Source organism: Electrophorus electricus, chromosome 17, assembly GCF_013358815.1.
Source record: "Electrophorus electricus isolate fEleEle1 chromosome 17, fEleEle1.pri, whole genome shotgun sequence".
Lineage (NCBI taxonomy): Eukaryota > Metazoa > Chordata > Actinopteri > Gymnotiformes > Gymnotidae > Electrophorus > Electrophorus electricus.
In genome coordinates, this window is record NC_049551.1 from 13,979,124 (window position 1) to 14,003,601 (window position 24,478).

Sequence of the window (24,478 nt, forward strand, 5' to 3'; positions counted from 1 at the left end):
CTGCCATGGGCAAAGAACATGGAGGAAAAAAGGGGAAGCAAACACACGTCTCCAACTGAAGAGTTTAATGAAAGTAACATAGCAAAACCAAACATAAAACTGTACTAAAAGGGGGAAAAAAAAGTATGTAATTGCAATGACTGAAAAAGTCATACAAACACAAAACTGCTTAAATAAGGGACAACAATAACATAATGGGACACAGGTGGTGCAGCAAATGAGGCAGCCACATGCACCACCTGGGTTAGGTGTGGCATAAAACCAAAACAGAGACATATGCAACAAAAGACCAAACCAACAAAAAGCTACATGCAATGCTCTGCCACCTAACAGAGGTTACAGTCGGCAGGGAGGGGAATGAAGTAGATCCATATCTGCTTCACTGAGAGTGTCCACTGGTGACCCACAAGGCTCATTGCTTGGTCCTCTCCTGTTCTCCCTCTATCCCCACTCTCTTATTGAGGTCATAACCTTACATGGCTTCTCATACCACTGCTATGCTGATGATGACTTATTTTCTCTTTTCCCCCCTCCTAAACTCTCCATCTTCTGACACCCTCAGTAGGTTTATGCTTGTATCTTCCAAGGAAGCCACTCAGGTGCTTGTTTAGTCCCTTGTCATCTCAACATTATACAATTGCAACTTTCTCCTGGCAGGCCTTCCCCTCTGTGCCATTAAACTCCTGCAGTTCCAAGTGCAGCATTACAGCTTGTTTTCCAAAGTTGTCCCATGTTTTCCTTGATGCTCACCTACAAAACCATAGCTGGACCAGTTCCCACATAACTAATCAAAGCCCATTATGCACTACACTGCCATCAAGTTCTTAGTATTGCTTGACATGAACAACCATCCATCAAAACACAAAGAAGACATGTATCAAGAATATTTCTGTCCCGGTACACACAGTGGAATGAACTTAACCTGATTATCCATACAGCTCAATCAGTGATCGATTCAAAAGATTGAAGGCTCATATATTCATTGATTTACCAAGCCTATAAATGTGCAATTTAAAAAACTGCTACTGTCAATAACTACATCTGGTCACCATGAATCTAATGTAATGTCTTTGGTTTAATGAATTCCCATTCATCTTCAAAGCTTTCATGAATTGTTATTATTGACATGTTCAACAAATGGGTTATCATGTACATTTATAACATTCTCATGTGCTACAATTTATTTTCTGAACATGTAAAGCATATCAGGCTCATGCTCAGATACCTCTTGGAAAAACTTATCAAATATGAATTTCACAAACTCAGTATAGCCTTTCTTGGTTACATACACATTGTGCAGGGTGTACAGATGGAAGACACAAAAATCATCACAGTCACACATTGACCCCAGCTCACAATGCTGAAGAGAGTTCCCCAGTGTTGTTAACTTCTACAGGATGATTTCACAAAATGATGCAAAGTATTGTCATCCACTAGCAGGAATTGTTTTATGTGAGATGCTCCAAGGAAGAGGCACAGCTTCAGAATATGCCAGAGAATTCCATAGCATCACTGGCAGTGGCTGGAGTGATACAACACTGAGAACTGTATTTTGTCTTGGACTCTCTTTGGAGCTCCAAATAGAACTCGCTTGCCAGGGAGTATCAGTCACATTACCAGAACTCATTCAGCTCTCCATTATTGTGGATAATCTCCAATGCATTCATAGACCTTCACAGCACCAATATACTCTGTTTCCCTCACTTCTTTACAACATAATTCTGTAAGAGTTATGAATGGTAGGATAAAGGGACATTTGAATCCAAATGTAGAAGTTTTTATTTCTTTCACCACTCAGATAAACTATGTAGGATTGAGGCTGAGACCAAGAAAGATTCAGTGTTCGTGATAGGAAAGTCAAAGGCAGAGAGTGGTCTATCCAATCCAGAGTCAGAACCAGTAGGTAAAATCCAGACAGTACTGAGGGACTAGGAGTGAGGCATAGTCTGAGGGAGAAACAGAGATAGATAACAAGGACGAACAACAGGAGAGAAACACGCTCTGTATCCATCATAGGGAAGCAATACTTTGCAAAGTCAGGAATGAGGGAACCTATTTATGAGGATAGAGTGATTAATTAGAAGGAAATGGGTGTAGAACATCAGTACTCAGGAGATCTGGTTAGTCAGGGAGTCTCCTGATCCTATTCAGCTGGGTCACTTGCCTCTGACTCCACAGGAATGAACTAGAGGTCTTTCTAGTGGATTATATATTTACTGCGATGCAGATGGGCACTTCCATGATCCATGCTCTAGCTGTCCCCTTAGAGTGAGTGAAAAGAGGTCTACATCAATTACCCAGGACAGAATATCTTCATTGTTACATATCATATTTCCTGTGTTTAAATATCCTGTGTTTCCTGGTAAATGTATTTATCTCTCGGCTTTGATTGATTCTGGAACAGCAAGATTTTTTTTTTTTAATTCTGAAAAAGTTGCTCAACTAAGGATCACTGGACTTACCCTAGACCCGCTCCCTTATGTGATAATTCCTTTAATTGCCAACCTATTGGTGAGGGTATTATCAGACAACAAACTATTCCAGTCACTCTTAAGGTTGGCCTGTTCCATACTGAGTTAATTCAATTCATGCTTCTAACCATGTCTCGTGACTTCAGAATACTAGGCTTTCCCTGGCTGTCTGCCCATGACCCTAGCTTTTCCAAGTTCATCGCTGAACACATGTCCTAGAGTAATCATAGTGTAATCCAGCACTGTCCTTGTCCTTGCTAGTACTCTCCTCTACATAAGAAAGCCCTCGTTCCTATAATTTGTGGATCATCTGACTGCCCTACAGGAACTTGTCTAATTCTGTTCAGTAATGTTAAAGCCACTGAACTTCTGCCTCATCGACCTTGGGACTGTGCAGTGGAACTCCTTCCTGGGGCTCCTCTGCCATGGGAAGCCAAGCCCTACCTGCTTTCCTAGCCAGAGGAAATTGCTATGGAGGCCTGTTTCTGAGGCATTCCAACATGGATTTATACTCCCCTCCACATCTCCAGTAGTTCTGGGATTGTCCTTTGTGGGGAGGCATTAAGGAGAAGGATTAAGAAGGATTAAGATCCATCAATGACTATCAGGCCCTCAACAAAGTGACTATGAAATACTACTACCCTTTTCCCCTCAATTTCCTGAGCCATGAACATCTGCTAGGAGCCACAATCTTTTCAAAAGTAGACCTGCTTATTGCTTACAATCTCATATGCATATGTGAATGTGACAAGTGGAAGACAGCTTTCATAAGATCTAAGAGTATCATGTCTTATGGTCTCTCCAATAGCCGCTCTGATATCCGGGCATTTATGGATGAAATTTTTTGAGACATGGTAGGCAAATTCCTGATTGTTGATATTGATGACCTACATATATATATATTTTTTTTCAGTCAGAAACTGAACATGTGGAACACATCACAACTGTCCTGACATGTCTTAGATAACATCACTTCACCAAGAGAAATGTGAATTCCACCATGAGTCTGTCACTTTTTTAGGCCGCACCATCAAGCCAGACAACATCTCAATTATGACATAGGAAACCAGGAGATTCTTGCCATTAAACTAACTCTAGAACAGTGGAGACACTGCTTAGAGGGAGCAGAGCATCCCTTCATGGTTTATACTTACCACAAAAACCTGGTATACCTCAGATCAGCTGGGCAAGCCAGGTGAGAGTTTTGTTTCATTTTTCCAATCTCTTAGACAGTGGGTTCAAAGAATCAAAGGCTGACACTTTATCTCGCATCTACGACAAGGGAAACACTGACCAGAATCCTGATTTCATACTACCTAGCAGTTGCTTCCTAGCACCTATCATTTTGCCTGTTTTCTAGAACTCTTATCCTGCCTGAACCCTGGACTCCACATGGACTCTGCTTCTTTTCAACCTTGGACAGGCCTGACCTTGAGTACCTGATAACTCCCACATACCTGCCTTGCAACGTTCAGGATCCAGAAACCTCTCCCTTCAGTACCAGCCTGCTCCATAAACCTAATAACATTTCTTGTATTTGGATCCTTTCCTTCTTGTGCATGTGCCTTGTGCAGCAAGTTATTCAACATATTATAATTATTTAATATATTATAATTAATTAGTTAATGCTAGCCTACATTAATTAGAAAAAGGCATATTAACACAAAGCACCTTTTCACTTACAAAAATGGATAAAGTTTGATGCACTTTTTAACACACTTGTATTTTTCACTTACCTTTCATTTATGTGTAATTGTTGCTGTTTTTAAAAATCAACAAAACGAAACAGACAATCAAAGAAATTATAGGTTCATCCACGTCAGTGCAACCATTATGTAAGAAATATTCTTTGTGTGGAAACCAGTCACTTTTGATCATTGAACTGTGGGGGACGAAGGAAAAGCAGCAATGTCAGTTCCCCTAGTGGCCACAGCAAAGGCCTTGGGGTTAGGTCCAGTCATATGAGTTACTTCACAACATAAATCTGTATAAGCTTGAATGTCATGTATTCTGTCCCAGATCCTTAAAGTATACTTCAGCTTTCATGTTTCTTGTTCTAGGTTGTCTATGAAGGGCAGAGGTGATTCTTTTGAAGAAAACTTTAAAACTAGGCTCAGAACAAATATACAAACTTTCAGAGCACAGTGACATTATCTGCTATATGAAATATATATTTTAATCTGATGTGTTGTTCCTCTATCTGTTAAGAACTCCATGAATCACGCTCTTCTCTGCACTGCCACACCCACCTCTTCCCACTGACATCTCTGATCTGGTTCGTCAGAGTACTAATTACAAACCTGATAACTATTCTCCTCACTACTACCCACTATTAAACTCCCCTCCATTGCACTCTCTTTGCAAAGTTTTGCCATTTCCATGCTGCACACTAAGCCTTCCTTGTACGTGTTTTCTTCCTGGTTTCCGAATTCTGCCTGTGTTTCATACATCATGTCCTGCCTGACCCCTGGATGCCTTCCAGACTCCCCCCGTTTTCAACCTCAGACGGACCTGACTACAAGTACCTGCCTCTTACCTAACTGGGAAAATTCCAAGCCCTACTACCTCCCCCTATGATTCCTACCAGCCCCGTAACTTCAATAAAACCTCTAGTGTTTGGATACTCTGCCTTGTTTGTGTGTATGCCTTCATAACAATATCATATCTTTTAGATTATTTTATGTAATGTCTTTCATTGTTGTAAAGCAAAATGGATCAGTATCAGTTGTGGAAATGTGCTCTATAAATATATGTTATTAACTTAGGATTGTAGATCAAATAAATATTAAATATGCATCACAGGCTATTAGAGATGAGTGGAAGCTTCTATTCAGAAGGTAAATATCAGGTATCAAAACACTTGATACAGATTCTCTGACTCACTACTTTCAATTTTATGTACCCAAGGGCATAATGATTTAAGATAGGTCATATAAAAGGTTTAGAAACTGTTTGCAGTAAATGTGGTAACTATAATTTGTACATGCAACACATTTTTATAGAAGTTTAAGACCAAAAGCAGAAAATAGTTTAAGACAAGAAACAAGTTTAAGAACATCATCAAAAAACAGGAATTTGCACAATCACTAAATCACAATACTCAACAATCTTTATGCTGAGAACCAACATTAGAAAGGCTCTGAGAGACCTGGGAACATTTTAGAACTATATTTAATTTTTTTCTACAGGCAATGCAGAATTACTATGTAAGATGACTCTGTGTTTTATGACTATAATATGCAGTACATTATAATAAAAAAAAAACATAAAATAAGGGGCAGGGAGAATTCAAGGGGCATGTGACAAGCACGAGGGACACACTACCCTACTTGTATATAATCATTAACTACTGTGTCAGGTGGAGTCAGCCCGTAAGACAGTATGTAGGACTATTTGTCATCTGACCATCCAAAAAAGAAAAGAAAAAAGGAAAAAAAATTACATTTTCAGAGATCTTAAAGAGATGTTGACGTTAAAGTTATCTCAGCTTTGCAGTTTTACCAGGTGAACAGAGATTAAAATTAAAAATGCCCTGGAAACAAATTGAATCCCGATGATGAAGAGTCAAATATTCTACAAGTAACAATACACTTAGCTGATGCTCTAAACCATGGATAAAATATAGCATATATTAGGGGATTTATAGAAGAATTGATGTATGCTAGCCAGCCAAACACAGTCCACAAAAAGGATACAGAGGTCAAGCTTTCAGCTGAGAGGGAACTTAAAAAAAAAGGTATCCAGCATCCAATATAAAAACATACTACTATGCCAAGAGTTTTTGCTGCTTTAGTTTGAGAAGAGTTTGAAATTTTGGCAGCATGTCTCTGTGAGCGACCAATTGACATAGCTCTCACAGCTTTAGCTTGATGTCTTGCCACAAAAAAAATGATTGCATACAAGATGAGTATAATAGAACAAGGGAATAGAAATGAAATCACTAAATCAAAAATCACCCAGGAATATTTTATGACTATGAAACACTTTCCATAACAACTCATGGATATCTGAGACTGAAGGAGATGGTCATTAAAGTAAAAAACAGTGATAACATAAAACAAACAAAGAGACCAGCCTGTAATTATCGTCACTGATGTTTTACAAACTGTTATTTTAGTGGAATAAAGCAAAGGGTCATTAACAGCAATGTACCGATCAACTGCAATGCAAGTGAGGCTACAGAGAGATGCTGATGTTGAGACAACATTGATCAGTGGAATAACAATGCATGCCATAGTACCAAGATACCAACAGCTGTCTATTAGTTGCATTATATTCACTGGCATTGAAATCAGTCCCACGAGAAGATCAGCCACAGCCAGAGAGAGAATGAACAGGTTGGTTGGAGAGTGGAGCTGCTTGAAGTGAGAGATAGAGATGATCACCAGCAGGTTCAAAAACACAGTGCATACTGAGATAAATGAAAGGAGAGTGAATAAAAATATATTCCCAGTGCCTGTTCGGACCTCCTTTCTGCATGATGAGTTGTTGTCAGGAAAGCAGTACTGAACTGTTGCAATTTGCTGATACTCTGTGATGTTCATCCCAACTATATGCAGGTCTGCCAATTGGAGTTGATCACACTGTTCAGTAGTGATGAACTGGTTAGTTTTCCTTTGCAGAGCATCTTTTTATAGCGGTTCATTAATCCTCCCACTCATGCAAGTTGCTAGTATGTCCCCATCATTACTCATTTGATACTGAACACTATGACATTTGCATTCCAACCTCACTATGTAGGTAGATCAGTGTGCGCTGAAAAGAAACAGGCAGATCACAAATTCCTTGGCCTCCATTTTCTGATCTTCTTCAATTTCCTTTATGTAAACCACTATTAATCTTTTTATTTTCAGTAATTTCTTTAAATATATTACAAAGTATCGTATAACTACCAAAAAATACACAATAGTAATATGAACTTATGATGAAAATAAGAATTTTTCAGCTGTTTGATGTATTTATGCTGTTGGATTTCTACGTACCTCCCATATCATGTGTTGAATTCCCTAATACATGGCCTTGTTGTCACAGATGGTATAATGGGGCAGTTGATTTGCAATCTTCTTCAAAGCAGGGAGCACAATGCATGAGCTCAATTACTCGAGTCAAGTAATGTACTGCATTCACATACAATATGGTCACATGCATGTGTAGTGCTTTGAACTTCATGGCTTTCTATTATATAATTTAAACAATTTGTCAGTAAGTGGCTGTACAGTAAACACATTATGGAACATACTAAAAGTAAACAAAATAGATACTGGCAATGAGAAGAGATACTTGGTGTACTGCAAGTATATTGACCAAAAGCATGGACTATGCCTATTACAAAGCTGGAATTCCTTGCACTATTAATCTCCTATTGTAAAATGGATGTAGTTACTTTAGCCTCTGATACTCTGGCTAAACAGTAAAATAGAGAGGATGAATGTTTTTTATGCAGTCTAATTTTGTTGTGAGTCATTACCAAGTGTAATATATAGCTGTGCCCTCGTCATTGATTCAGGTGAGCTCTGTACTCAGTGCTGCAATCAGCAATCTACAAACAGACTTTATTTGAGAAATCACATGCAATACAATATGGTCACTGATGGAATGCTACGCTATGAGCTAAGTTGTACTCTCTGTCAGATAAATCTGTGAGACCAGTCTTCACAGCACTTCTCAAAACATACATATTTATTATTTCCCTTTATAAAAAAAAAACTGATGTCGTCACACTCTTGTGTCAAGTGATACATATGCCGAGGTTTTAGCTGGTTTCCTAGAATACAAATTTTTGGCATCAGAGAGAGAACATAGTGAGTGGAGAGGTGAATAATATTACATGACAAGTTTGCTAAAGCTTGTGCACTCAAGGATAGTGCCACTTGTTGCATAAGAAAGGTGTAGCAGACAAAACAACAACACCTGCCTAGAGAATGCTTAGCAGTCCATAATCTGACAAAGTAATTTCATACCATATACATCTGTATCAAGATCCCTCCCATCTGACACATGGAGATTTGTTTCTTTCAAAATAAAACAACTCGGACACGACCATATAGTTAAGATAGACTGATGCTTTACAAATGTCCAAGTCCAAGTCCCCAGTGAGTTAGCCAAGAGTGACAGTGGCAAGGAAAATCTCCCTAGAGCATGAGGATAATCAACCAGAATTACCAATACATGAGATTGGAATTTTTGCCATTTAGCTGACACTTTTATCCAAAGTGACTTACAATTATGACTGAGTACAACTTGAGCAATTGAGGGTTAATGGCCTTGCTCAGGTACCCAGCAGCGGTTACTTGCCAGTGGTGGGGCTTGAACCAGCAAACTTCCAATTACAAGTCAGGTACCTTAACCACTGAGCATAGATTATTAAAATTGCAGAGTTCTTTAAACAGTACATTTTAATTTAGCATGTAGTTCTGATAGTTAAGTGCTATTTAGTGAACTCCTAGTGCATTATGACCTGCCATGTCTGCTACGATCAAAAGGTGCAGTACCTTTATTAGTACCTCAAATAAGGAAATCTACTATAGGGGGAAGAGTCTTTTCCTATAAAGCTCCCACACTATGGAATAACCTTCCTGTCAATGTTTAAGACTCAGACACAGTCCAATATTTACAACCAGGCTGAAAACCTATTTGTATAGTCAGGCATTTTATTAAATTCTAAGGTGTAGATCTGAGGATTCATGGGCATTGAGAGTTATGGTGTCCGTGTGTCGCTCAGGTCTTAGCCATCTATTCACGGTGTGTGATTGATGAATTTGTGTGTCAATCTGTGTGAAACTAACCAATAAACAATCATGAAATCAATAAGGATTTACCCTTCATGTTGGAAACATTTCCTTCCTCATTCAATCGACATCTAGCTAGTCAGTTAGCTAAGATGTTGTGCAACAAGTGTACAGCTGCTGAAGTTTTTGGAAAGTAATGACAAAGGTAAAGGAGCTTTATAGCCTGAGGGGTTTGATTCCTTTGATGAAGAAGAATACAAAAATAAAATAGATTGATGGCTAAATGAATGTTATTTTACAATATCACTATAATAGTAGAATAGTGCAGTCACATTTAGGCACAATGTCTGCTAGTTAGCAAGCTAAATGCTGCTTCTGTGCAAAATGTGTTAAATTGATTTCTAATACACTTGTCATGATTTTTTTGACAACATTGACTGTCCATTAGTAAAAGTGGTACCTCAAAAGTGGATGAGAGCTGAAATTGGTCTGAACATTTTGATATAAAACATATGGGTATCATGCTAGGTATTACGGTTTACTAGCCCCCAAAATGTAACTATATATCTACGCTTTCCGCTCCAGTCACCAGGGATTGTTTGATCACTTAGATACAGAAACAGCTGGCTTAGGAAAATGTTATTTTATTTTATTTTATTTTATTTTATTTTATTCTCACAATTATGTTTGATGATGTGGTAGATATGGTCCCACCTTTAGCAAATCTGGGTTTCTTTGAATTTATGTACAAATTTTGGCACAGATGAAAGCTGAATATTAATGGTGAATGTGTGAGATTGTGCAAAAAAAGCATCACTTTCATGGTTTCCTTCCCTGAAATTGCAGTTCCCATAGTGCTGAGCACTGTTTTGTCATGTCCTCTTCCAATTGTTTGTCCTTTGCCACCCATACAGTGGTGGCTAGAGTCTAGGTCCCAGACCTGGGTTTGAACATCTGGTTGGGTGGTCCTTGTCTGTATCTGGTGTTCCCTGCTTCCATGGGTGTGTCGGATCCACTGCACCCTGTTCCCAAACCAATGCTGCAATTTTTAAAATTATTTTTCTATTGTCTTTCATTGTTATACAGCATATTAGAACAATATCAGTTGTGGAAATGTGCTCTATAAATACATGTTATCACCTTAGAGTTGTACATCAAATAAATATTCCTGTGCATCACTTGCTATCAGAGAGTCTAAAGATGACAAGAAACTTCCTCTCAGAAGGAAAACAATGGTTTAAAACACAGATCCTCTGACACACATATATATGTTTAAACTACTTGAAATTTTATGTAGCCAAGGGCACAATGATTTAAGATAGCTGATATGAAAGGCTTACTGTTTGCAGTAAATGTGGTAATTGTAATTGCAAGACATGTTAAAGCCTATTAAGACAAAAAGCAGCGACTATTTATAAACAAGATTAAGAACATCAACAAAGACAATGAGATATGCAATCACTAAATTACTATCCTCAACATTCTTTATGCTGAGAGCCAACATTACAACCGCTCTCAGAGACCTGTGAACTTTTCGGAACTATATTTAATATTTTCTACAGGCAGTGCAAAATTATTATGTAAGAGGACCTTGTGTTCTATAACCTCAGTACATTATAAACAACAGAGAAAGTAAGTTTACACTAGTTGTATATAATAATTAACTACTGTGTTTAGTGGAGTCAGCCTATAGGACTGGGGGCATGCAGACATGTTAACTTAATCTCAGCTTTTCAATTTTGCCAATTGAATAGAGGTTAAAATTAGAAATGATCTGAAAACAAACTGAAACTTGATGATGAAGAGTCAAATATTCTACAAGTAATAATATACTTAGCTGATGCTCTAAACCATGGATAAAATATAGCATATATTAGGGGATTTATAGAGGAATTGATTAATAGTATCCAGCCAAACACAGTCCACAACAGGGATACAGTGGTCAAACTTTCAGTTGACAGAGAACTTAAAAAATAAGGTATCCAGCAACCAATATAAAAACATACTACAATGCCAAGTGTTTTTGTTGCCTTAGTTTGAGAAGAGTTTGAAATTTTGGCAGTATGTCTCTGTGAGCGACCAATTGACATAGATTTCACAGCTTTAGCTTGACGTCTTGCCACAAAAAAAATTATTGCATACAAGATCAATATAATAGAACAAGGGCATAGAAATGAAATCACTAAGTCAACAATTACCCACGAATATTTTATAACTGTGAAACACTCTCCATAACAACTTGTGGATATCTGAGACTGCAGGAGATGGTCATTAAAGTAAAAAACAGTGATAATATAAAAGAAACAAAAGGACCAGCCTGAAATTATAGTCACTGATGTTTTACAAACTGTTATTTTAGTGGAATAAAGCAAAGGGTCATTAACAGCAATGTACCGATCAACTGCAATGAAAGTCAGGCTACAGAGAGATGCTGATGTTAAGACAGCATTAATCAGTGAAATAACAATGCATGCCATAGTACCAAGATACCAACAGCTGTCTATTAGTTGCATTATATTCACTGGCATAACAATCAGTCCCACGAGAAGATCAGCCACAGCTAGAGAGAGAATGAACAGGTTGGTTGGAGTGTGGAGCTGCTTGAAGTGAGAGATGGAGATTATCACAAGCAGGTTCAAAAACACAGTGCATACAGAGATAAATGAAAGGAGAGTGAATAAAAATATATTCCCAGTGCCTGTTTGGACCTCCTTTCTGCATGATGAGTTGTTGTCAGGAAAGCAGTACTGAACTGTTGCAATTTGCTGATACTCTGTGATGTTCATCCCAACTATATGCAGGTCTGCCGATTGGAGTTGATCACACTGTTCAATAGTGATGAACTGGTTAGTTTTCCTTTGCAGAGCATCTTTTTATAGCGGTTCATGAATCCTCCCACTCATGCAAGTTGCTAGTATGTCCCCATCATTACTCATTTGATACTGAACACTATGACATTTGCATTCCAACCTCACTATGTAGGTAGATCAGTGTGCGCTGAAAAGAAACAGGCAGATCACAAATTCCTTGGCCTCCATTTTCTGATCTTCTTCAATTTCCTTTATGTAAACCACTATTAATCTTTTTATTTTCAGTAATTTCTTTAAATATATTACAAAGTATCGTATAACTACCAAAAAATACACAATAGTAATATGAACTTATGATGAAAATAAGAATTTTTCAGCTGTTTGATGTATTTATGCTGTTGGATTTCTACATACCTCCCATATCATGTGTTGAATTCCCTAATACATGGCCTTGTTGTCACAGATGGTATAATGGGGCAGTTGATTTGCAATCTTCTTCAAAGCAGGGAGCACAATGTCTGCTAGTTAGCAAGCTAAATGCTGCTTCTGTGCAAAATGTGTTAAATTGATTTCTAATACACTTGTCATGATTTTTTTGACAACATTGACTGTCCATTAGTAAAAGTGGTACCTCAAAAGTGGATGAGAGCTGAAATTGGTCTGAACATTTTGATATAAAACATATGGGTATCATGCTAGGTATTACGGTTTACTAGCCCCCAAAATGTAACTATATATCTACGCTTTCCGCTCCAGTCACCAGGGATTGTTTGATCACTTAGATACAGAAACAGCTGGCTTAGGAAAATGTTATTTTATTTTATTTTATTTTATTTTATTTTATTCTCACAATTATGTTTGATGATGTGGTAGATATGGTCCCACCTTTAGCAAATCTGGGTTTCTTTGAATTTATGTACAAATTTTGGCACAGATGAAAGCTGAATATTAATGGTGAATGTGTGAGATTGTGCAAAAAAAGCATCACTTTCATGGTTTCCTTCCCTGAAATTGCAGTTCCCATAGTGCTGAGCACTGTTTTGTCATGTCCTCTTCCAATTGTTTGTCCTTTGCCACCCATACAGTGGTGGCTAGAGTCTAGGTCCCAGACCTGGGTTTGAACATCTGGTTGGGTGGTCCTTGTCTGTATCTGGTGTTCCCTGCTTCCATGGGTGTGTCGGATCCACTGCACCCTGTTCCCAAACCAATGCTGCAATTTTTAAAATTATTTTTCTATTGTCTTTCATTGTTATACAGCATATTAGAACAATATCAGTTGTGGAAATGTGCTCTATAAATACATGTTATCACCTTAGAGTTGTACATCAAATAAATATTCCTGTGCATCACTTGCTATCAGAGAGTCTAAAGATGACAAGAAACTTCCTCTCAGAAGGAAAACAATGGTTTAAAACACAGATCCTCTGACACACATATATATGTTTAAACTACTTGAAATTTTATGTAGCCAAGGGCACAATGATTTAAGATAGCTGATATGAAAGGCTTACTGTTTGCAGTAAATGTGGTAATTGTAATTGCAAGACATGTTAAAGCCTATTAAGACAAAAAGCAGCGACTATTTATAAACAAGATTAAGAACATCAACAAAGACAATGAGATATGCAATCACTAAATTACTATCCTCAACATTCTTTATGCTGAGAGCCAACATTACAACCGCTCTCAGAGACCTGTGAACTTTTCGGAACTATATTTAATATTTTCTACAGGCAGTGCAAAATTATTATGTAAGAGGACCTTGTGTTCTATAACCTCAGTACATTATAAACAACAGAGAAAGTAAGTTTACACTAGTTGTATATAATAATTAACTACTGTGTTTAGTGGAGTCAGCCTATAGGACTGGGGGCATGCAGACATGTTAACTTAATCTCAGCTTTTCAATTTTGCCAATTGAATAGAGGTTAAAATTAGAAATGATCTGAAAACAAACTGAAACTTGATGATGAAGAGTCAAATATTCTACAAGTAATAATATACTTAGCTGATGCTCTAAACCATGGATAAAATATAGCATATATTAGGGGATTTATAGAGGAATTGATTAATAGTATCCAGCCAAACACAGTCCACAACAGGGATACAGTGGTCAAACTTTCAGTTGACAGAGAACTTAAAAAATAAGGTATCCAGCAACCAATATAAAAACATACTACAATGCCAAGTGTTTTTGTTGCCTTAGTTTGAGAAGAGTTTGAAATTTTGGCAGTATGTCTCTGTGAGCGACCAATTGACATAGATTTCACAGCTTTAGCTTGACGTCTTGCCACAAAAAAAATTATTGCATACAAGATCAATATAATAGAACAAGGGCATAGAAATGAAATCACTAAGTCAACAATTACCCACGAATATTTTATAACTGTGAAACACTCTCCATAACAACTTGTGGATATCTGAGACTGCAGGAGATGGTCATTAAAGTAAAAAACAGTGATAATATAAAAGAAACAAAAGGACCAGCCTGAAATTATAGTCACTGATGTTTTACAAACTGTTATTTTAGTGGAATAAAGCAAAGGGTCATTAACAGCAATGTACCGATCAACTGCAATGAAAGTCAGGCTACAGAGAGATGCTGATGTTAAGACAGCATTAATCAGTGAAATAACAATGCATGCCATAGTACCAAGATACCAACAGCTGTCTATTAGTTGCATTATATTCACTGGCATAACAATCAGTCCCACGAGAAGATCAGCCACAGCTAGAGAGAGAATGAACAGGTTGGTTGGAGTGTGGAGCTGCTTGAAGTGAGAGATGGAGATTATCACAAGCAGGTTCAAAAACACAGTGCATACAGAGATAAATGAAAGGAGAGTGAATAAAAATATATTCCCAGTGCCTGTTTGGACCTCCTTTCTGCATGATGAGTTGTTGTCAGGAAAGCAGTACTGAACTGTTGCAATTTGCTGATACTCTGTGATGTTCATCCCAACTATATGCAGGTCTGCCGATTGGAGTTGATCACACTGTTCAATAGTGATGAACTGGTTAGTTTTCCTTTGCAGAGCATCTTTTTATAGCGGTTCATGAATCCTCCCACTCATGCAAGTTGCTAGTATGTCCCCATCATTACTCATTTGATACTGAACACTATGACATTTGCATTCCAACCTCACTATGTAGGTAGATCAGTGTGCGCTGAAAAGAAACAGGCAGATCACAAATTCCTTGGCCTCCATTTTCTGATCTTCTTCAATTTCCTTTATGTAAACCACTATTAATCTTTTTATTTTCAGTAATTTCTTTAAATATATTACAAAGTATCGTATAACTACCAAAAAATACACAATAGTAATATGAACTTATGATGAAAATAAGAATTTTTCAGCTGTTTGATGTATTTATGCTGTTGGATTTCTACATACCTCCCATATCATGTGTTGAATTCCCTAATACATGGCCTTGTTGTCACAGATGGTATAATGGGGCAGTTGATTTGCAATCTTCTTCAAAGCAGGGAGCACAATGTCTGCTAGTTAGCAAGCTAAATGCTGCTTCTGTGCAAAATGTGTTAAATTGATTTCTAATACACTTGTCATGATTTTTTTGACAACATTGACTGTCCATTAGTAAAAGTGGTACCTCAAAAGTGGATGAGAGCTGAAATTGGTCTGAACATTTTGATATAAAACATATGGGTATCATGCTAGGTATTACGGTTTACTAGCCCCCAAAATGTAACTATATATCTACGCTTTCCGCTCCAGTCACCAGGGATTGTTTGATCACTTAGATACAGAAACAGCTGGCTTAGGAAAATGTTATTTTATTTTATTTTATTTTATTTTATTTTATTCTCACAATTATGTTTGATGATGTGGTAGATATGGTCCCACCTTTAGCAAATCTGGGTTTCTTTGAATTTATGTACAAATTTTGGCACAGATGAAAGCTGAATATTAATGGTGAATGTGTGAGATTGTGCAAAAAAAGCATCACTTTCATGGTTTCCTTCCCTGAAATTGCAGTTCCCATAGTGCTGAGCACTGTTTTGTCATGTCCTCTTCCAATTGTTTGTCCTTTGCCACCCATACAGTGGTGGCTAGAGTCTAGGTCCCAGACCTGGGTTTGAACATCTGGTTGGGTGAGCTCCACCTATGTTTTCACTAAGTGCTCTCCATACTCCTTCTTCCTGTTTTTCACTCATAAATTCCCCTCACTTTCATAGTAGTGTAGCAGGTATATCTGTGTCCTAACTTCAAACTGTTCCTGTGACCTGGTTTCCTTTTTATTGGTGCCTCTTTTTCCATTCCCCTTCCCTGTTCCACCCCATCTGAATTTGGGCCGATCTTGGAGGTCTTACCCTCCTTTAGTGTCCACCAAGGGTGCCGGCTGTCAGGGTGTTTCACCACTGATAACCCAGACAGCCCTGCTGCCCCTTTACATTTGCTATGATGTTTTGTTTTGTTCCTTGTCTGTATCTGGTGTTCCCTGCTTCCATGGGTGTGTCGGATCCACTGCACCCTGTTCCCAAACCAATGTTGCAAACTATTCCCAAGAGGGTGCCCCCTCCTGTCCATTTTCCTGCTCAGGCATCCATCCCGTTCCTCTTGTTGTTGTCTAGCCCTCATTTTCTGCCTGTGACTGTCTCATCCCCTGTTCCTACTATCACCAGTTCTTGTCTTGTTCACTGTGTTAATTCCCATGCTTGTCATTGTAATCCTCTCTGGCTCTTTGTTTTCCTCAATGTCTGTCCCCATGCTCATGAGTGTTTCTCTCCCTCTCCCCATGTCCATTACTGTCCCTCTCCCTATGTCAATTGTCCTCCAGTCCCTAGTCCACCCTTCTGTCTAGATCTCTGTACAACCTTTCAATCAGTATCCTGTCCAGTTCTCTTCTCCAATTATTGTCTAATCTCCATCTATTGTTCAGTCTATTGTGTAGTGAGATGATTTTTTTTAGGATCTAAGGATGTAGTGATAAAAACGCCAGGTACCAATCACAAAAGAAGAGAGAAAGTGGAATCTACAAGTAGCTGTGCAGTTAGCCAGGAGCTTATTACAGATAAAGGAGGTGATTAGTGTAATGCAGAAAAGCAGGTTTTTGTATCATGTGATTTGTGGAAAGGATTTAATATGGCCACATTGCCAGAAAGAAGGCAAATAATAACTAGTTTTAATTGCAAGTAGGAAGAGGAAGCATAGCACTCAACAGCAGCATTGCAAGGATCACAAGTGTAATGGCTTTGTTGGGAAAATCTATAGAAACAGTAAATCTACTGCAAAGAGTTGCTGGTATTGGATGCAAAACTCAAAATTGTTAATGGATGTAGGTAAAAAAAAATAAATAAATTTAAAAATTAAACTATAGGTGCCACAGTGTATTGTGCTAATTACAGTGAGCCCTGACTTGATGTTTAACTCTGAATATAAATAGATATATATTATTTTATAGACTTAATAATTCCCTTTGCAAATGCAGTGAAGAGGAAGAAGCTGAAGTACACCAAGCTTTGGTGGCAGAATTGACAGAACATGTATTGGCAATCATATATAAGACCAGCAGAGATAGGTGTTAGGGGATTTAGGAGGCATCTCAGCACAACCCTAACGTACTTTATACGTTCTGTGATGGAACTGTAGCATATGAGAAGGTCATAAATGTAAACAATAACTATTTATTTATATGTCATTTATTATTCTCTCTCTCTCTCTCTCTCTCTCTCTCTCCCTCTATATATATATATATATATATATATATATATATATATATATATATATATATATATATATATATATATGAGATGTAGAAGTTGGACAGGATGTTTTAGACATACACTCACAGAATATATGAAGATTTTTAATGGAAAATTTGGAAATATAATTCAGTGTATATCTATTCATTTTTGAGTTCACAAGAATTCATGTATGAGTTCACAAGACTTTGATGGCTATACTTTGCTGTCAAATTATTTTGTTGACTAAATTCTAATTAAAAAATAAAAAAACAACAAATCAGTTCTTTAAAATGATAACTCCACTATTCTAAAGATTAAATCATATAAGTAATAGATATTAATAGATAATAGTTTTTTATTGCAATTTTTTTCAATTAAATATGACGTGATCTCAGTCTAGTCAGAGGAATGACCTTTGAAATTAAAAATGCTCTCTAAACAAATTATACCTTGAAGATGAGGATTCGAATATTTTACAAGTTACAATATACTTAGTTGATGCTTTAAACCATGGATAAAATATAGCATATATTAGGGGATTCACAGAGGAATTCATGTATGCTAGCCATCCCAGCATAGTCCACACCAGTGACAAAGTGGATATGTTGTCCGATGAAAGGGAACTTAAATAAAAAGGTATCCAGCAAGCAAGATAAACACAAACAACAATGCCCAGTGTTTTTGCTGCTTTGATTTCAGAGGAGTTTGAAACATTGTCTCCATGTTTGCTTGAGGTACTATTCAACACAGCTCTCACAGCTTTAGCTTGAAATCTTGCCACATTAAAAATGAATGAATACAATACCAATATCGTGCAGCATGGGGCTATAAAAAAAACTACAAGGTCAATAATCACCCACAAATGTATTACAAACAGTATACATTCTCCAAGGCATCTACTCCCAATCTGTGACTGAAGCAGACTGTCATTAAAGTGCAAATAGATGATGACATACAACAGAGAAAATGACCAGCCTAGAATTATGATTAAAGAGGTTTTACAAACAGTGATTTTAGTGGAATAAATCAGAGGGTCATTAACAGCAATGTACCGATCAACTGCAATGAAAACCATGCTACAGAGAGATGTTGACAATGAGAGAGAATTGATCACCAAGACAATAGTACATGCTATTTCACCAAAATACCAACAGTTGTCTATCAGTTCCATTATCTTCACTGGCATAACAATCAGTCCTACAAGAAGATCAGCCACAGCCAGAGAGAGGACAAGTAGGTTTGTTGGACTGTGGAGTTGCTTGAAGTGAGAGATGGAGATGATCACCAGCAGGTTCAAACACACAGTGCATACAGAGATACATGAAAGGAGAGTGAATAAAAATATATTCCCAGTGCCTGTTTGGACCTCCTTTCTGCATGATGAGTTGTTGTCAGGAAAGCAGTACTGAACTGTTGCAATTTGCTGATACTCTGTGATGTTCATCCCAACTATATGCAGGTCTGCCGATTGGAGTTGATCACACTGTTCAGTAGTGATGAACTGGTTAGTTTTCCTTTGCAGAGCATCTTTTTATAGTGGTTCATGAATCCTCCCACTCATGCAAGTTGCTAGTATGTCCCCATCATTACTCATTTGATACTGAACACTATGACATTTGCATTCCAACCTCACTATGTAGGTAGATCAGTGTGCTCTGAAAAGAAACAGGCAGATCACAAATTCCTTGGCCTCCATTTTCTGATCTTCAATTTCCTTTATGTAAACCACTATTAATCTTTTTATTTTCAGTAATTTCTTTAAATATATTGTAAAGTATCTTATAACTACCAAAAAATACACAGTAGTGATATGAACCTATGATGAAAATAAGATTTTTTCAGCTGTTTGCTGTATTTATGCTGTTGGATTTCTACGTACCTCCCATATCATGTGTTGAATTCCCTAATACATGGCCTTGTTGTCACAGATGGTATAATGGGGCAGTTGATTTGCAATCTTCTTCAAAGCCGGGAGCACAATGCATGAGCTCAATTACTCGAATCAAGTAATGTACTGCTTTCACATACAATATGGTCACATGCATGTGTAGTGCTTTGAACTTTATGGCTTTCTATTATATAATTTAAACAATTTGTCAGTAAGTGGCTGTACAGTAAACACATTATGGAACATACTAAAAGTAAACAAAATAGATACTGGCAATGAGAAGAGATACTTTGTGTACTGCAAGTATATTGACCAAAAGCATGGACTATGCCTATTACAAAGCTGAATTCCTTGCACTATTAATCTCCTATTGTAAAATGGATGTAGTTACTTTAGCTTCTGATACTCTGGCTAAACAGTAAAATAGAGAGGATGAATGTTTTTTATGTAGTGTAATTTTGTTGTGAGTCATTACCAAGTGTAATATATAGCTGTAATATATACAAAAATGATCATAAACATATTTCCAGAGCTGGTTCAGACCTCCTTTCTGCATGATGAGTTGTTGTCAGAAAAGCAAAACTGAAATGTCATGTTTTGGTGATTCTCTATAATATTCATTTTATGTAGATGCAGTTTTACCAGTCTGGAGCTGATCACATTCTGTTGGTCAGCTTGACAGTCAGATTTGCCTGTGCACAGTGTCTCTTTGTATTAAAGTATGAATCCTCCCACTGACACACAATGGCTAGTTTTCCAGCGTCGTCACTTACCTGATAGTCAACATTGTCATTACAGTAGTAGCCATTGTTGATGTGTGTGAGCATTTCAAATTAAAATATTGTTTGGACCATGAGAGAATATCAGAGGCCTCCCAAGAGAACTGGTTGCCTTTGTAGCCATGGAAGACTTAAAATATACAAGTTAGAAGTCAGTTTAGTGTGAGAAACTGACAGTAATGTTAGTTTCTTCGTACAGGTGTCACTGAAGACATAGGTCATGAGTATAGCATCATGCATGTCTTGTTCCATTCCCATTGGCTTTCCATAATGAACCTGAAGCTTGAGCCTGGTTGCATAGGCGTGACAGTTTTACCTGCTTTTATTGCTTCTATCAGAGGTTTCAACAGCATAGTCTCTCCCCTTACCTCCCTACTAAAAGGAGGTCGCAACAGGTTAAGATATCTTTTCAGTTCTTAAAATAAACATTAATTACTGCAGCCTTTCTGAAGCCTCCAGACCCCTAAGGCTTTTTTGTTGTAAAGATTTACACTTTCTGAAGTAGGTCGTGCAATGGTCCTTTCACAATGTTCCACAAACTTATAGATGACCATAACTAGGAGCAATTATGGCATCAACAACTGAAGTCTTGGCCATACAACTCGCCTTAGAGGAGTGGTAAAATTGGCTCAGGGTTTCAGAAGCATAGCCTCAGATGATTCAATGGCCTGTACCTTCCCAATTCTGATCAAAAGAATTCTGACTACATAAGGTGCTCTAGACACCTCAGTATGCATCAAGCATATTATGCCCTATTCTTCATTCACATTCATTTCCAGATTTCCTACCATCCTAACTCAAATACCACTAAAGCTGACATATTATGAGTACTACTTGAGCTGGAAATGTCTGCCCAAATTGCCCCTAATTAAATTATTCTTCATCCCACCTGTATAGCAACCACCATTCAGTAGAGCCTGGTCAAAAACTTTTTTTTTTTAATTTACCAACTGTAACTGATAATTCATTAAAACTAATAAAATCTCGACAGTAGTAGGAAATGTAGAGAGTTCCAGAGAAAGACAAGGTTTTGGACAGAGGTTCTTCATCAGCTGTGCATTGCATTGGAACAAAGCACTGGCAGGTGGTTGCAGGTGTACATGTGCAGATGGAAGAAGACTGACGATTTATATATATATATATATATATATATATATATATATATATATATATATATATATATATATATATGGTAATGGTTGAAAGTATAATTAGTTTAAGAATGTAAAAAATAATGTAAAAAATATTTATTCACAAGTTCTCAGCTGAATCCTATTTAAATGTTTTAATTTGCTTAGAATCAATCATCTATTGACATAAGGACCTGCAGTATTCTAATGGTTACATGCTTGGAACAATAACCTTTTCTGTGCAATAATGTTTGACATCAGAAATGCTCTTGAAACAAATTAAACCTTGAAGACGAGGATTCCAGTGTTCTACATGTTACAATATACTTAGCTGATGCTCTAAACCATGGATAAAATATAGCATATATTAGGGGATTCATAGAGGAATTGATGTATGCTAGCCACCCAAACACTGTCCACACCAGTGACAATGAGGACATGCTTTCAACTGACAATGAACTTAAATAAAATGGTATCCAGCAAGCAAGATAAACACAAACAACAATTCCCAGTGTTTTTGCTGCTTTGGTTTCAGAAGTGTTTGAAACTTTGTTTCCTTGTCTGTTAGAGGTACTATTTAACACAGATCTCACAGCTTGAGTCTGACGTCTTGCCACATTAAAAATGAATGAATACAAGATCAATATAATAGAACAAGGGGTAATAAACATAACTATCAAGTCAACAATCATCCATGGATATTTTACATATAGTACACATTCTCCATGACATCTAATAATAATCTGAGATGGAAGCAGATGGTCATTAAAGTATAAAAAGGCAAAGACATACAGTAGACAATATGACCATCCAAAAATTATGAATACAGAGGTTTTACAAACTGTGATTTTGGTGGAATAATTCAGAGGGTCATTAACAGCAATGTACCGATCAACTGCAATCAACGTCATGCTACAGAGAGATGCTGATGTTGACAGAGCATTGGTCAGTGGAATAACAATGCATGCCATAGTACCAAGATACCAACAGTTATCTATCAGTCCCATTACATTCACTGGCATAACAATTAGTCCCACAAGAAGATCAGCCACAGCCAAAGAGAGGACGAGCAGGTTGGTTGGAGTGTGGAGCTGCTTGAAGTGAGAGATGGAGATGATCACGAGCATGTTCAAAAAGACAGTGCATACAGAGATACATGATAGAAGAGTGAATAACAATATATTCCCAGTGCCTGTTCGGACCTCTTTTCTGCATGATGAGTTGTTGCCAGGAAAGCAGTACTGAACTGTTATGTTTTGCTGATAATCTGTGATACCCATCTGAAGACGCAGTTGGCTAAATTGTGTGCTTGGCTTTTGCACTGTATTATTATAGCACTGTATAATTCCTCCCACTAACATCTGAGTGGCTAGTTAGTCTGCATCATCACTCACCTGATATGCAACATTTACATCGTACAGTGATGGCCACCTAAGAACAAATCTCAAATTATGTTGCTGACAGACTACTGTTTTGCAGATATTTCTGATATAGCTATCAGAATGTAAATGTAAATAACTGTCCATGAGAGTTGTCTATGTCAATAGACAAATTCATCTGCACTGTCATAACTGAATTGAAAGCCACTCCTTAGTATTTCCATAAGAAAAGTCAATATTTCCTTTTTGTGACATGTATTGCATAATAAAAGTCATCTGATGTCAATTCCACACTTTTTATAAATTTGTTTTAGTTTGCTGACAATCTCTGACTATATCGTTTCACCCATTAACTGGACAGAATCTGTAAATATTATAGTACAGTGGTCAGATGGCTTTCCTTTCCAGTGAGTTGAGCTTTGCTCTCAGGTCAAGGACATATTGAATTTTAGTTTTGTTGTATGAAAGTCCCTCCTCCCAAATTTTCACAGCTCTAGGATGCCCCAGGGTAGCTGACGATATAGTGATGCAAAAGACAAGAACCTTGCAAAACCTTGAAGGGCCTCCCACACTGTAGCAAAACAATCAGCAAGTTATCCCAACCCATAACATCTTTAGGAAACTCCAAATGGACCTCCAAATCATGCTTTTGAGAGTCTGATTAAGCCACTCAACCATGCATTGTGTTCAGTGTAGACACTGATGTGAATTGACTTAATCCCCAATAACTCAGAAAGTTTGCACAGTGTGCATCACCTAAATACTGTGCCTTCATCAGTCAAAATCTTTTTCAGGATTCTGACTCCAGACAGAACATGGAAGAGTGCCTTCATAACACTGCATGGTGAGATGTTGCAAATCAACACAATTTCTAGGTATTGTGTCGCATAGTCGTCCACCAGGGATGTCAATGGTTGAAGCTGAGCTTTACCTCAGACTGGGATGAATCTGGCTGTGACCTAGCAGAGCTTCATGGGCCCATTCCCATAACCCAGAAGTGCCAGCATAGGCATAGGAGTCCCTCCCAAATCCAAGGTAAGCGGAGGCATGTTGGACAGGGAAGCCTAACCCAATGGCATCATTCTACACAAGGGAGAAATATAACAAGTATGTAAGAGGTATTATGGAAGGCAAGTGTGGCTAGTAGGTAACAACAATTAATCTGCTACACTGTGATTGGTCCATTGTAACATTATTGTAGTTGACTAAGGCAGGCATCGCTCATGGATAGCCATACAATACCCCATGGCTAAAACATGTGAGTATCCTGGAGATGACACGCTGTAATGCTTAGTGAACAGAGGCAGGATGCAAAGGCTAAGATGAGCATTTATCCAAAAGCATAAACATGAGCGTGGTCCAGGGTCAAAACAACACAAACACATAAAAACATATCAAAGACGCATTACACATCTGAAACACAAAAACCCAAATATATTTGCAATTTTGTTCAAATTAGTTCTAAATTTTAAATCCTTTGATAGAATGCTGCAGTGCTCTGCCAGTTGGAACTGATCAAAATGTGCTGTAGAGCAGGGCTGACCTGACAGATATACCTTTTGCCATATTTTTATAGTGACGTATAA

At 37.5% G+C, this 24,478-nt stretch overlaps 5 protein-coding genes across 5 annotated transcripts; all 5 read right to left on the reverse strand.

Moving 5' to 3' along the window:
• Positions 1-5,992: 5,992 nt before the first annotated feature.
• On the reverse strand, positions 5,993-7,015 carry LOC118242885 (trace amine-associated receptor 6-like). The gene has a single exon (XM_035535950.1). It carries the CDS (start codon positions 7,013-7,015, stop codon positions 5,993-5,995), a length of 1,023 nt encoding a protein of 340 aa, XP_035391843.1.
• A 3,947-nt stretch (positions 7,016-10,962) lies between these two features.
• LOC118242881 (trace amine-associated receptor 6-like) lies at positions 10,963-11,985 on the reverse strand. The gene has a single exon (XM_035535889.1). The coding sequence runs from the start codon at positions 11,983-11,985 to the stop codon at positions 10,963-10,965; it is 1,023 nt and encodes a 340-aa protein (XP_035391782.1).
• A 1,958-nt stretch (positions 11,986-13,943) lies between these two features.
• LOC118242883 (trace amine-associated receptor 6-like) lies at positions 13,944-14,966 on the reverse strand. Its single transcript, XM_035535905.1, has one exon. It carries the CDS (start codon positions 14,964-14,966, stop codon positions 13,944-13,946), a length of 1,023 nt encoding a protein of 340 aa, XP_035391798.1.
• A 3,171-nt stretch (positions 14,967-18,137) lies between these two features.
• LOC113580730 (trace amine-associated receptor 13c-like) lies at positions 18,138-19,160 on the reverse strand. The gene has a single exon (XM_027015454.1). The coding sequence runs from the start codon at positions 19,158-19,160 to the stop codon at positions 18,138-18,140; it is 1,023 nt and encodes a 340-aa protein (XP_026871255.1).
• Positions 19,161-21,770: 2,610 nt separating this feature from the next.
• On the reverse strand, positions 21,771-22,793 carry LOC113580738 (trace amine-associated receptor 13c-like). Its single transcript, XM_027015463.2, has one exon. It carries the CDS (start codon positions 22,791-22,793, stop codon positions 21,771-21,773), a length of 1,023 nt encoding a protein of 340 aa, XP_026871264.1.
• Between the last annotated feature and the right edge of the window lie 1,685 nt (positions 22,794-24,478).

Excerpts from the sequence above, each read along its gene's own strand:
- LOC118242883 (XM_035535905.1), bottom strand. The coding sequence starts at position 14,966 with ATGAACATCACAGAGTATCAGCAAATTGCAACAGTTCAGTACTGCTTT.
- LOC113580730 (XM_027015454.1), bottom strand. The coding sequence starts at position 19,160 with ATGAACATCACAGAGTATCAGCAAATTGCAACAGTTCAGTACTGCTTT.
- LOC118242881 (XM_035535889.1), bottom strand. The coding sequence starts at position 11,985 with ATGAACATCACAGAGTATCAGCAAATTGCAACAGTTCAGTACTGCTTT.
- LOC113580738 (XM_027015463.2), bottom strand. The coding sequence starts at position 22,793 with ATGGGTATCACAGATTATCAGCAAAACATAACAGTTCAGTACTGCTTT.
- LOC118242885 (XM_035535950.1), bottom strand. The coding sequence starts at position 7,015 with ATGAACATCACAGAGTATCAGCAAATTGCAACAGTTCAGTACTGCTTT.